Genomic DNA, 13,452 nt, shown 5'->3' with positions numbered 1-13,452 from the left:
TTCAATAAATTATTTATTTATTATTTATAGCCTGTATGCTAATACATAACGGGACCCTGAATTATGAAACAGTCCGTCCCTGTTCACATTCAAAATAATACACGATATTTAGAGAGCTCATTATTAATGAAGTAGGGATCACTTGTTTCACCGTTAATGGCTCACGATTTTATAAGTGATTGTGCGAAAATTGTGTAGAAAACGAAGCGTAGCGTTATAATAGATAATACGTAGATATAATTATATATTACAGCATTATTATAGTACAAAACTTCTATAAAAAGTGATTCGATATTAATCGGATCAAATGCAATTATATCAATTATTTTTTGTATCAATGGTTATATATTTTATTGAGAACTAGATTTCCGCCTGCGGCTTCGCCCGCGTTTTCAAAGGAAAACCCGCATAGTTCCCATTCCCGTGGGATTTCCGGGATAAAACCTATCCTATGTGTTAATCCAAGTTACCCTCTATATGTGTGCTAAATTTCATTGCTATAACAAACTTCGAGTCCTTCTAAATTCCACTCCAAGACCTCCTTACACTAACCACTAGATTTTGAGATAAAATTTGCTCAACATCAAGAAATACAAGATAATATTTATAAAAGCAATCAAAACAAGAATAAATCAACGATACAATCACAAAAAAGTTATTCAAAAACATTTTTATGTAATGTACATAATGATCTACAATGGCCAAGAGTGACTCGGAGAAAACGTTGATTAATTACCATAATAATTTATTTGATACTCAAAAACTTGATATGGGGAGGGGCCGGATACGACTCCTTTTGAACTAGAACAGTGCCGCTAAGGCTGGTGAGCGACGAGCGTTTTTGGAGCGTTTTGAACGCGTTTATTTTTCAGTAAATATTTTTTTTTGTTCACAAAAACAGTAAAATGTCTGAAGATAGATGTGATTTTTATAACTATTGACGATAAATAAATGATGATATGTTTGCTCAAAACAATATATCAACTCCTCAATAATTAAACGCAGAACATACATGTAAAATTCATACTTGCAAAAACAAAATTGTATACTTTCTACCATAAACTAAAATTTCAACTAAGTATGCTCATTATGCTCTTTAATTGTTTAAAAAGATTTCACAGGAAAATTAGTACTACGAAAAGGAAATATTACGTTGTTTATCATGTTACGAAACTAGTCGGCTCTATACATGTTACGAAACTAGTCGGCTCTATACAAATGTTACATGTTTGTACCTAACCCACATCACGCGTTCAAAACGCTCGTGTATACCCTTCCTAAACAATAGACGTACTTAATACTCTGTCGGGTTATTAAATACTTCGTATACGATGAAAACAGTACATTGTTCCTCTTGAATATGATGCATGGACGTGATTTAGCTGTTTCGAACAAAAGAATGAGTTTTGGAATCAGTTGAATGTATTACATTTTATTCTGAATACGTTATGAGTGAACACAATGTACGAACACAAGATCGTGTTAAAATATTTAGACTGTTTTAGAGTTCCATAGAATAGGGTTAATTAATTTTCCTCGCTTTAGTTGTTTCGTGAAGTTACTTTTTGAAGTGAAACTTCTTTAGGCGCGTTGAGAGTAAAAGTTCCAAGATTGCGTCATGGCAATACCGTCACGTCATGGGTAGGCAGTAGCGTTACGACTTTGGTATCTTTGAATCTTGCCAAAAAAGTTTCACTTCTGACACGTGTGCTCGGCACACATGCTCTTTTTTTCGATGATGTAACTTTTTTATTAGTTGTTCTGTGTATTATAAATTATTTATTTTATCTTATTCTTTGTTCTCAGGTCTGCTATCAGCGTTAAATCATTTGGACCAAGCTCGGAAGAATTCCCTTCAAACCAACGTCGACTATTCTAGATACGTTAAAAGGTATCTAATTGATTGATTTTAAATAAAACTCACTTACGGCAGGTTTCTGACTTGACGTTAAGAACATCTCAAACTTAAAATTCTCGTGTGTGACAAGGTTTTTCAAACCTCAATCAAATGAAACCGGCTTTTAACACTGAAATATTTCATTTTCTTTTTTATTGGTTATAAAAGCTTTAGCACTCGTTATAATTACAGCTAGAGCTAGCGCGCAGCCGCAAGAGCAACTTTTGTCTCCGCAACTATTTTGTCTCTCGCATCAATTCTATGGGCTAGTAAGAAAGTGCGCGCACGTAGCGACGCAACTTCCAATAGAGTTGATGGGAGAGACCAAATAGTTGCGGAGACCAAAGTTGCTCTTGCGCGCTACCTCTAAACTATCAAATCATCGTCTTCGTTATTATTGTATATATTCTAAACCAAGAAATGAACCTTATTCTTAATCTAGTCAACTGCTCATTAATTTCTTTTCAAAATCAGGTACAGCTCAACACTAGAATGCGGGTCATCATATTGCAAGGACCTAGGTTACAGAGAACACTTCCATTGCATGGACTGTACAGCCAGGGTCTTCTGCAAGAAGGAGGAGATGATCAGGCACTTCAAGGTAAGAATTCAGCTATTTGATAAAGTCGATTGAAGAAGTAGGGTCGTGGCTAATTCTACCATCTAAGGCATGACTACGTCAAAGCGAAAGACGCTTTTCCGCTCTACGATTATATTATTATGTTGTATTTATGAATATTCACAAATTCAATTCAAAAGTATTGCTTATTGTCACCGATTTATTCTACTTATTTACAGTAGAAACAGTAGTGTTGCTTCAAACCTATAAAAAAAAAACTAACCTTATATCTTTATGTAAATAACTAAAACTAACATATAAACTTTCACAGTGGCACAAGAAACGCGACGAGTCATTAGCCCATGGTTTCATGCGTTATTCCCCGCTGGATGACTGCTCCGAGCGGTTTTCCGACTGTCCCCACAACAGAAGTCAAACCCACTACCATTGCATACAAGATGGCTGTGATAAGGTATGTATACTGTACAAAAAAGGATCATATTTAATGTAAAAAAATTACAATAATATCGTCTAAATACTGACATGGTACTAATAAGGTGAATGACAAAATCCACGGCAATCACCATTTTTTTCTTCAAAATATAGATAATAAGCAAAGCGTATGCATAATTAAAAAAAAAGTCACTTGAGTGTTATTTTATTTCCTATTGCAATTTGATAAAACGAAGAAGAGAAATCCTCATACGATTATTTTTTGCTTTTGTGTCTTTTACATAAACTACGTACTTTACGCATACCATTTTAAATTATACCTATACAATTTACCTTTCCAGGTATACATATCAACATCAGACGTGCAGATGCACGCCAATTACCACAGAAAGGACTCAGCGATCCTCCAGGAGGGTTTCCAGAGGTTCAGAGCCACTGAGAGTTGTGCTGCTCCTCATTGCATCTTTGCTGGCCAGCGGACCACACACTTCCACTGTAGAAGACCTGGCTGCACGTATACGTTTAAGAATAAAGCTGATATGGGTAAGTATTTATATCAAAATCGAATGTTTGTTTTTCTATGTTCCCTACTTAGTGGGCATAATATTAAATTAAATGTTGAGAAGTTATTAATAGATCTTATGCCAGTTGTCATTCCCGGATCTTCTTATTAAATTCCAACTGAATTCTTTTGAAAACTCGACAATTTGAATCTTCTGAATAAATAAACGTTCAAATTTTTAATTTAGCCTATACGTTATCTATGATTATAATAAGCACATTTACAATTAAAACAATTTTTACAAAATTTCTTTCAGTTCTTTGAGCATAATTATCAACTAGATCAATTCAAATAAATACTTTAACTTCAACCTCTTTCTCATTATTACCATTATTATCCACCACACAGAAAAGCACAAGACCTACCACATCAAAGACGAGGCCCTTTCCAAGGACGGCTTCAAGAAGTATATGAAAAGTGAAGCCTGCCCGTACCGTGAGTGCCGCTTCAGCCGCACCTGCAACCACATCCACTGCATCCGACCGCATTGTAACTACGTGCTGCACTCTAGCAGCCAGATCTTCACGCATAAGAGAAAGCATGAGAGGAAGGAACAAGAGATGAGCTTTGGGTATGATTTCTAGCAATATTTTACTGTTTATGATTCCTTTATGTTGAGATGTCATTTTTTATGAACTATTGTCTGCTCTATCTTAAGATGAAGATATTTATTACATTTATATTCCATGTCGATTATAATATACACTTTTACTTATTCGTATTATGATAATCTAACATTACCTTAGTTCATCTGAATACACTGTCACTTATAAATATTATCAGTTTTTAAATAACCAGTAAACGGCTAAAAATCAAGTTTTGAAATTCGGTTCAAAACGTTTTTACACAATTCTATATAATGATTATTATCAATTAGATGTTTTGTTCATTTTTACTTTCACCCAATTATTTTCTGCTTAAATCTCGAATAGATCAAGATAATCTTTGGCAAATATTTTGTCATCCAAATTCGTAACATAACACTATATTAATAAGACACATAATTCACAGACTGCCGACGTCGGTAATTCAGAGTGCTCTGATGCAGCAAGGTGCAGACCTCAGCATGTACTCTCCAAATACGAGTCTACAAATTGATGATGATATGTCCGGAATGGATGGAGACTATTCTCATCCTTATGTAAGTATTTATTAAGTATTAGAATTGCGTAACAAGATTAATTATTGTTGTGCTATGAAATAAAAAATAGATACTTAGGTGTACAGTTTCAATTATTGCCAAAAATATACAGTATTTTACTTCTGCGTATATTATAGAAGGAATTAACTGCATCCAGGAAAAAAAAGACGGGTTGCACTCCGGGAGTGCCCGCAGAAGTGAAAACTTGATTATTAACGTTCAGCATGTTTGATATTTTAGAATGGTATCCGTCTTACGCATGGAATATAAGGGCTAAAAAAAATCCGTCTTACGCTTTTTCGATCAGGCCACGTGTCCTGACGCGAGTTTAAGATTTTATACCCAACGCCGCTAAAGAAGTTTTCACTTCAAAAACCTTTTTTCAATAATTTTCATGATTCTAAATAAAAAAATCTTTATTTTTCAGAACCCAGTATTAGTAGAAGAATTATCACGGAAGTACATAGAAACCTTTAGCGGCAGTAAAGAGGCTGACGATAAATGCAGCAAATGCAGCGCTTTGAACAAGCACTATCACTGCTTAGCTGAAGGATGCAAGATGGCCCATAGGTAAATAATAATTATTATTATAATCTTAAATATTTGAGCAGTTTAATTTATTATCGTCTAAGATACAGGCTCGGCCTAGTTTAGACGATAATGTCCATAGTTTTAAGTATTGTGTTTATATAAATTGAGTGGCATACACAGTGTAATTGAAGGTATGGATAAATAAAGATTTTTATTATTTTTTATTATAGTTTAGGTTAAATGGCATTTATCATCGTTTTCATTTAACTGTTCAAATACATACTAATAATGAATTACTTTAATGACTTGCTTTCTATATTTATTTATTTGTAATTATTTTTCATTACCTTTTAATATAATATTCTTAATCCTTTAGTTTACATTGCCTGATAACCTGAGTAGGTACTCAGGTGAGTATACTAACTAAATCTAATTCTATTTTCTTACAGTTGCCACAACACAATGGTCAAGCACGTGTTGGAGCACGAGCAACAGAACCAAGTGACAGAAGCCTACTTCGTCACATACACTAGAAACAACCCGTGTTCCAACTCCGCGTGCCAACATATAAGGGACATAACTCATTATCATTGTACTTGGGTAAGTAGTAATTTGTACTATAGATTTATTTTCTTCGTGTATGTGTATGCTTTTATGGAGAAATGAACTTGAAATATCTGGAAATTCTCTTATAAAATGTATCAATAAAAAAATGGTAACTTCTCTTAAGACGAAAGACGTGGGTTCGAATCCCGTGAGTGAATTTTTCTATTATTTTTGAAATTTCTTATTTCTCATTTGAATGCTAGAAAACTAAATATCAAACTTTTCTTTACAGGAAAACTGCGGTGCAGTTATTTTATCATCAGAAGATCAGCCATTCCGTCGTTTAGAGCATCACAGACAGCACGCAATTCTGAGCCCTATGTCTCCGAACTTAGCGGCGAGATTCGCTCCGAACTTTACTCCCCAGCTTTCAGCACAACTGCATCCAAATGTAGCAGCTCAACTCCAAGTGCCAAGTTTGCCAAACCTTCCGCCAAACTTGGCGCAGTTGGCCCAAATGGCACCAAATCTTGGCTCTCAGTTAGCGCCAAACTTGCAAGCACAGTTGAACCTTGGACCGAGCCCTATTGTTCCGCAACAAGTAAATCCTTCGAGTTCATTGGATGAGATGTTTAGTAGAAAGCGAGGAAGACCGCCTAAGAATCGCGTGGTAGAAGTTTGGACTGATAATGTAAGTGATTTTCCGGTCGGTTAGCATTTTCTATAATAATATCATCAACATGTTCTTATAAAGTGTCAAATAATTGTAATGGATTAGTATTTTGTATTACTTTATTTACATTTTGATTTAACATTTTAGGTGACACCTCAAGCAATTTTCACATCTTTCAAACTGCCGAAGAGCAATCAAATACCACCAGTTATTCAATCACCAGTTATTACCACCGTAGAAGAGTTTCCTGTAAGTATTTTTTAATTTACAATTAGTTGCTACCTAAATCTAATAAGTACATACTTTCCCGTTTTCTGCTTATCGAAAATATTTAACGGTTATCTTAGCGATGTTAAACAACTCATGACTTTTTATTTCAGCGCATTCGCTTCCAACACTTCGAGGTGTTTACAGCTCCAGACGTCTGCAGTCAATACTACCAGAACTGCCACTTACGTCACACCAGACTACACTTGCACTGCTTCAACTGCAGTTTCACAGCTGAAACCCACATCATCATGGAGACACATATGAGGGAATCCCATTCCGTATCCCCTCTGTTAGACGGATTCGACTATTTCTCTACCTTTGAGCAATGTGGTGGAAAGAGTTGCTATAAGAACCAGCTAAGATCCCACTTCCATTGCGCTCAAGGAAACAATTGTCCAGCTATTTTGACTCAATACTCAGCATTAGCTACTCATAAGCATGGAAGAGGTACTCCTATTAAGAGTGAAGATGAAAAACAAGTCGAAGAGGCCAAAGACTATTCGATTAAAGAAAGAGCATCAGCTGATAGTGTTGGATCGAAGGATGGAGACTATCCAACCAATTTCGTTATTAAGAGTGAATTTGAAAAGGAGCAGGATAACGTTTCGGGTATGTATATTTCTGATATTTATTTGATATTCATTAATCATATTGCCACGAAATGAAATAAGTTGACATAAAAAATGTATAAAACTTTATTGCAATTTAAACCCTACCAAGACTTAACTGTTAATTTTGCGAGATAGATAGATACGTATACAATATAACTTATTCCGAATTACATTTATTCCAGTAGTAAAAGCGACAGGAACGTTCTATCCGTCTTCCCACCTCAGAAGCAATACTTCATCACCAAGGAGCATTTACGACGCTTCACCATCAAAGGAAAAACGACCAGAATACGACCAGAAGAAACTGGAAAAGCCTAGTCCTACAATCCCACCTTCATGCCACGACCAGGCCTGTCCATTGAACAAGACAGCTGGTCAAATGAATCTACATTACCACTGCCCACATTGTGGCCAAGCGTATGTCGACCTGAAGTTGCTATTTAGCCACATGGTCAAGAAACATAGCAATATTATTGATGCTGGACCAGTCGGATTGGCTGCTACTAAGGTAAGGATCTCAGACCGTTGCAAACTTTGTTTCTGAAATTTATAGTAGTCAATACATTTTTGGAATTATACTACACACTGAAAGTTCTTGTGTCGTATTGCATTTTTATCAAATCAAAAGCGTTGCCAACAATGAGAAGTTATGATTTTCTAAAGCTTTCCGCTAAACAGTTGTTTGGAGATTTAATATTCCCTTCTTTCAGGAGACTCTGGAACGAGAATATCCAGAAATTTCGATTCTACCCTCAACTGCCACTTCTTCCACGGCACCATCGCCATCCCCCAGTCAACGACCACCAAATCCTGCTGAACAAGTAAGTTAACTATTTGAAATTTGAATATATTAAATAGGTAAATGAATAAATTATTATAATATGTAATTTAATGGTTAAGGGAAGAATAATAAGTTATTAATAATAAGTTATTCATAATAAGTTATTAATTATTGAAATGGATCATTATAAATTATTAGCAGTTTATTAGCTATTCTAGCTCAATTATACAAAAAGCACAACTGAAACTTTGCATAAAATTGTTAATTTTGCATTAAATAATTGAGCTATTATTATATAGTATTCCTTTATAATAACATTACATCTAATAAAAATATGCAAAATTTCCCAATATTTTTTATCTCTCTTACAATGTTATCTACGATCATAGACCATTTTTTCAAATCCAAACCTTTTTCTCCAGGTGCAAGCAGTCCAAAGCCTGTTACTTCAACAGTACCTATCAGGTGGTCGCAAGGGCAGTCTGCAGGAGCAGCTGAAGATGCAGCAGCAGTACACCGCCTCGCTGGCTGGTCTGCCTGGGCTCGCTCAAGTTGCACTGTTCTCGCAGGGGTAAGTTGGGTTTTCTAGAAATTGATTATAATATCTGGACTAGTTAATTTTTGGTTTGTTTTGTACTCGATTCATTATTTATATTTACTTTCAAGATCTGTTTTTCATAAAGTGTAAATAATATTAAATAGAAATTATAATCGGATAATGTGATTTAATCATTCTGAATGTTTTATTTAGTTATTTTTACTTTAGAATTTAACAATGGATCAAACACAACAATACAACATACAAAATGACAACGATACGACGGACAAAATGATCCACAGTTCTTTATTAATCAGATTTGAATATGAATTTGTGTCTTCTGCATTATTCTTATTGTCTTTTGAATTTATCCTTATCTAAAATTTAATATTTTTCTTCCAGTGGTTCTCCATTCCCGCTATACCCAGCTATGATGTATCCCCCGGAATTACTTCTAGAGCAAAGTCTTCTCCAGTCTCACGGTCTACCACCAGGCCTGGATAAGGAAGCCGAGCTTATTGCTAAATCGTAAGTGTACTTATTTTCATGGCCATTAATTTATCCCTATTAACTTTTTTGCTCACATTCTTAATTAATTCTAGAATACTCTTACAATTTTCTTTAAATTTTCAATTTCGCCCGTTCCCACGTTAAAAGCAATGCAAGACGAATTTGTATTTATAATACGCATATGATTAATTATAATACCAGTATAAATATATCAAAATATATATTTTCCAAAAATGGAATCGACTTATTTTATCTTCTTACCTTTTACATCGTCTGTAAAGTTTTCTTTCTTTGCGTTCCTATAATCTATACTGATATCTATTCCTACATATTGTATTATACCTATTAAATTACCTATTATATTTTATTATCTATTTCAGTCGTCGAAACACAGGCACCCGTGGGCCTCACATGCGCGTGCTAAAAGATGAGCCGATACCTGAAGGCTACCTTCGGTTCCGATTCAATGAAGACTGCGCTTATCAACAGTGTGGATACAGGTATTTATTGTTATTTATTTAAGACTAGCGGTCCGCCCCGGCTTCGCCCGTGGTACATATTTCGCAATAAAAGGTAGCCTATGTCCTTTCTCGGGTATCAAAATATCTCCCTACCAAATTTCATGCAAATTGGTTCAGTAGTTTAGGCGTGATTGAGTAACAGACAGACAGACAGAGTTACTTTCGCATTTATAATATTAGTATGGATAATAGACATAGTAGTCAGAAAAAACTGAGATAAAAAAATTGTCTTTCCCTATCTTACCTAACCTTACCTTTCCCTATCTGTTTAAATATTTTGGTGGTTGTAATGTCTTAAGGCGCTGCCCTGAGCAAGCATTTCATTCCACTCACACATACACGCCGCGCTACAGCTGCAGCCCGACGCCATCCGCGAATCATTACGAACGGGCCTCGGCCGGTAGTGTCGGTACACAGGCGTTCACGCACACATGCGTACGTTTTTTGTTTGGGAATAAGAATTTGCGATTTACACGAAATCTATTGATTGGACTAAAAAAATAACACAGTATTATATTAGTGTGTTGCTTGTAGAATTATTTGCCGAAAAAACAGAATGAATGCATGTAGTTTAGTATGGTTTTTAAGCATCAAAAGATTTTTTTAGAGGTACCTTTGAGATTTTTTTCTATCGAGTAAAATAAGTTGTATTGTGTTTTCAACACACTATCGAACTAGTTTATCTCCTGAAGAATATCATATATTTATCTGAGATTTTTTACTGCAGTTAATCATATACTTTAAAGCATATTAATTAGCAGCAAACTCGCGTTTTGCTCTACTAGGCACCTTAAGCAATTTTTGTCCAATGATAGAATTTATAACAATCCAGCTTTTCTAGAAAAAAGCGTTTTACAACGACTTCCTTATCTTCTACTTTGAAATATTTATTTCGCTTAGGCTACTTCAATAAACACTTTTTACAAACACTTTCTCAATTACTTATAAAATATTTTTCTTGCAGAGAACATCAAACCCACTTCCACTGCACTCGGAAAGACTGTGGCTATTCCTTCTGCGACAAGACGAGATTCGTCCAACACACAGCTCGACATGAACGGTAAGAATCATTTTGTTATTATTATCATTAGTATGTATTCCCGTAATAATTGTTACTGTTAAAGATGAACTTATGAGTGAATAAAGAATGATTAAACAATTTTTAAATTTAATTTCATTTTTCGGCTTAAAAGTGTGTAAACAAATGCATAATTTTTCAATTTATACACACTGTACATAATATATTATTGTAAATGAGTGAGGACAACATTTTATATATATTTTTTTTTTCAATAAATAATTCTTAATGTATTTTTCGCTTTTTTCAGTTTGGATACGCTAATGGGCGGCGACTTCCAGCAGTACCGCGCCAACGTGTACTGCCAGCGCCCGGAGTGCCCGCATGCTTCGACTTTCGGTAATTTATTGTTTTAATAGCATCATATTCAAGCTTTAATTTGTCCATTTTGATTAAAGAATAGAATAATTAAGATATTTCAAATTAATGTTTGTTTAAATCGATGGTAGCTCAATGAAATATTTCCCGAAACGCTTTTAAAAGGTTCTAAAATGTTTTAAATTAAAAGTTAAACACTGCCGTTTTGCTTGCTGTATCAAACATAACATCTTACCAAAACCATCCTATCTTTACATTTTTTGTACTCTTTTAATACACAATCCAGTTACAACTTATCTTAGCCAAAAAAAATGTTATTTTTTTACATTTTTCCTCTTCCCTAACTCTAAACAAATAATCCATCACGTGGCGTTGCCAGGTACAGGCCAGAACAAGGCATCACACTTCCACTGCCTCAAGTGCGAGTTCACTTGCACCGACACCAATAAAGTGGTGGCACATAGACGACAGCACCAGAAGCTGGATTCCATACAAGCGGCTGGCTTCGAGAAGTTTCCGCCGAGTAAAGGTGAGGCATTATTTATTATAGATACGTTGTTATTAACTTGTGGATAATAATATTATGTAGTTTTGAAAGAGTAAAAAAATTGCTACTGTATCTTTAAAAAAAAACTATTAGTACTTTATAATATATTTACTAAGCTGTAGTTTTTTCTTATTAATAATAAGGTATACAAGATTAATTTCTGTAGGTACGTAGTTTTTCAACAATAACTTAACTTGAAAGACCTGTAGTCAAAAAGTTTACAAAATTTGTCACAGTAAAGTTTCTGACTGCCTGACTAAACGTGCAGGAAATGTGAATTTAAAGTCAGTTAAGGTTTATTTATTTAACAAATATCTATCACATAGTTCTTAATTTGCACGCAACAGTCTTGACCATAATATAATATTCCCAAAGACTCATTTAATAATTGTTTTCCAGGTTGTGGTTACGAACCGCAGTGCATTCACAGCAAGAAGCAAACCCACTACCACTGCCTCCAGTGCGGTTTCGCCGTTCTTGGCCTCTCCCAGATGACGTCACACAAGTACAAACACCAGGAAGCGAACCTTGGACCCTCCACTAGTGCTATTAACTGACCCACTGTACCCCTACGTGTTATTTTGAGTTTTACACTAAAATATACCTTGAATACTGCGTGCATTAGGGTCAGATTTGTGTATACCCCAGTGGAAACGGATTTTTTATTTACGATAAAGGTCCCGGATATAAAATAATTTAGGGACGTTTTATGTTTAACTATGTCTATGTTACTGTATACATAGTGACTATAACACTGTTTGAGTATAGATATTTAGTTAATATTCATATACTGTGTATATAAAAATCACAAAATTCTCCAAACCGCGTGTAGTCCCTCGAAATTGTGCCTTAGTCGCAAAATAGTTTCTGAACGATTTTGTAAAATACGGCAATGTGCCAAAAACTATAAGACTTCGATTGAATTTCAAATATAATGTAACAATATCACTTTGTACATTCGCATTTTATACAAAGTATCAAGGTGTCAAAGTGAATCTGTAAATTTCCTAAAACCTGACCAATTGTAGTTGTTAGTTATAGAATATTTATATTTATTACGACCCCGAGAAAAGACATTTTTACGAATAGTATTATTAATTTAGGTCTCCTAAAATTTGTAACGAAGGCAATAATTATTGGGTTAGAAACGCCATTTTGTGCCTCGAAATGTGACAATACGTAGAATCTGGTGTTTTGTAGTTTCATTTTTTGTGATTTTTTTACAAAAAAATAAAAAAAAAGTCATTTAAACACTACAAAACAATGTAGCTTAAAAGAAATACTCGTATTTTGTTTCCGTTATATAAAAAATACAAAAAATGAACTTACAACCACCGCAAGTTATAAACAAAAGGAAATTATATAAAAAATCATATTTAAAAGAGAAAATGGTCAATTTTATGAACTTTGTAAATAAGAATAGATTATATATGACAAAAAAAATATGTTAGCAATTGTTATTATTGGTATATAAAATGTATAAAAATGTGAAGAGTGCTATTTGTGATCCATGAGGTACCTAGCCAAGTAATGCCATAATCATTTAGTGTTAATAAAACTGTAATAAAATCAGTATTAGTTAAAATTTCACACCTTTGCATTCCTGAATCCCGGCCATTCCTTAGTCTTAGAGGTCCTCGCGCCTACTCAGACCAAACACTTCCTAAACCTAGTTTAAAACAGTATTTTTTTTTACTTTTAAGTCCTTCTCTGTTCCTAATTCTTCTCTTATTTCTTTTGTTAAGGCCGTGCCATATTTTTAGTCATCAGAAGTTACTATATAATTAAGTATTGCGTTTGCTTCTAGAACATTTGTCAGCTATTTTGATTAATAGAAATCTTTTTTTAAACATGTTTCTTTTTAATCGCGATCAGTTAAAATAATCATCTTATTCGTATACAGTTTAAACAGTTGT

The 13,452-nt window shown here is 34.3% G+C and overlaps 1 protein-coding gene across 5 annotated transcripts in view; it reads left to right on the top strand.

Annotated features, from left to right (window-relative positions):
* LOC123703425 (zinc finger protein castor homolog 1) overlaps window positions 1-13,108 on the top strand; it is an 85,267-nt gene extending 72,159 nt beyond the window's left edge. For 2 of the 5 annotated variants that reach the window (XM_045651412.1, XM_045651411.1), the window contains 20 exons: window positions 1,807-1,891; window positions 2,372-2,498; window positions 2,788-2,928; window positions 3,251-3,452; window positions 3,820-4,042; window positions 4,483-4,612; window positions 5,040-5,182; window positions 5,593-5,743; window positions 5,982-6,380; window positions 6,510-6,611; window positions 6,743-7,241; window positions 7,426-7,751; window positions 7,954-8,064; window positions 8,447-8,595; window positions 8,965-9,090; window positions 9,453-9,572; window positions 10,558-10,653; window positions 10,922-11,010; window positions 11,369-11,518; window positions 11,936-13,108. In XM_045651412.1, coding sequence (XP_045507368.1) covers window positions 1,807-1,891; window positions 2,372-2,498; window positions 2,788-2,928; window positions 3,251-3,452; window positions 3,820-4,042; window positions 4,483-4,612; window positions 5,040-5,182; window positions 5,593-5,743; window positions 5,982-6,380; window positions 6,510-6,611; window positions 6,743-7,241; window positions 7,426-7,751; window positions 7,954-8,064; window positions 8,447-8,595; window positions 8,965-9,090; window positions 9,453-9,572; window positions 10,558-10,653; window positions 10,922-11,010; window positions 11,369-11,518; window positions 11,936-12,093 — 3,527 coding nt within the window. In that variant the 3' untranslated portion in view covers window positions 12,094-13,108. The remainder of the gene's footprint in view (window positions 1-1,806; window positions 1,892-2,371; window positions 2,499-2,787; window positions 2,929-3,250; window positions 3,453-3,819; window positions 4,043-4,482; window positions 4,613-5,039; window positions 5,183-5,592; window positions 5,744-5,981; window positions 6,381-6,509; window positions 6,612-6,742; window positions 7,242-7,425; window positions 7,752-7,953; window positions 8,065-8,446; window positions 8,596-8,964; window positions 9,091-9,452; window positions 9,573-10,557; window positions 10,654-10,921; window positions 11,011-11,368; window positions 11,519-11,935) is intronic. The other 3 variants (XM_045651413.1, XM_045651414.1, XM_045651415.1) reach the window with 3 other exon arrangements.
* Window positions 13,109-13,452: the final 344 nt, after the last annotated feature.

The sequence above is a fragment of the Colias croceus genome, chromosome 26 (assembly GCF_905220415.1).
Source record: "Colias croceus chromosome 26, ilColCroc2.1".
In the NCBI taxonomy this organism is placed as follows: Eukaryota; Metazoa; Arthropoda; class Insecta; order Lepidoptera; family Pieridae; genus Colias; species Colias croceus.
This window is presented reverse-complemented; position numbering and strand designations above follow the sequence as displayed.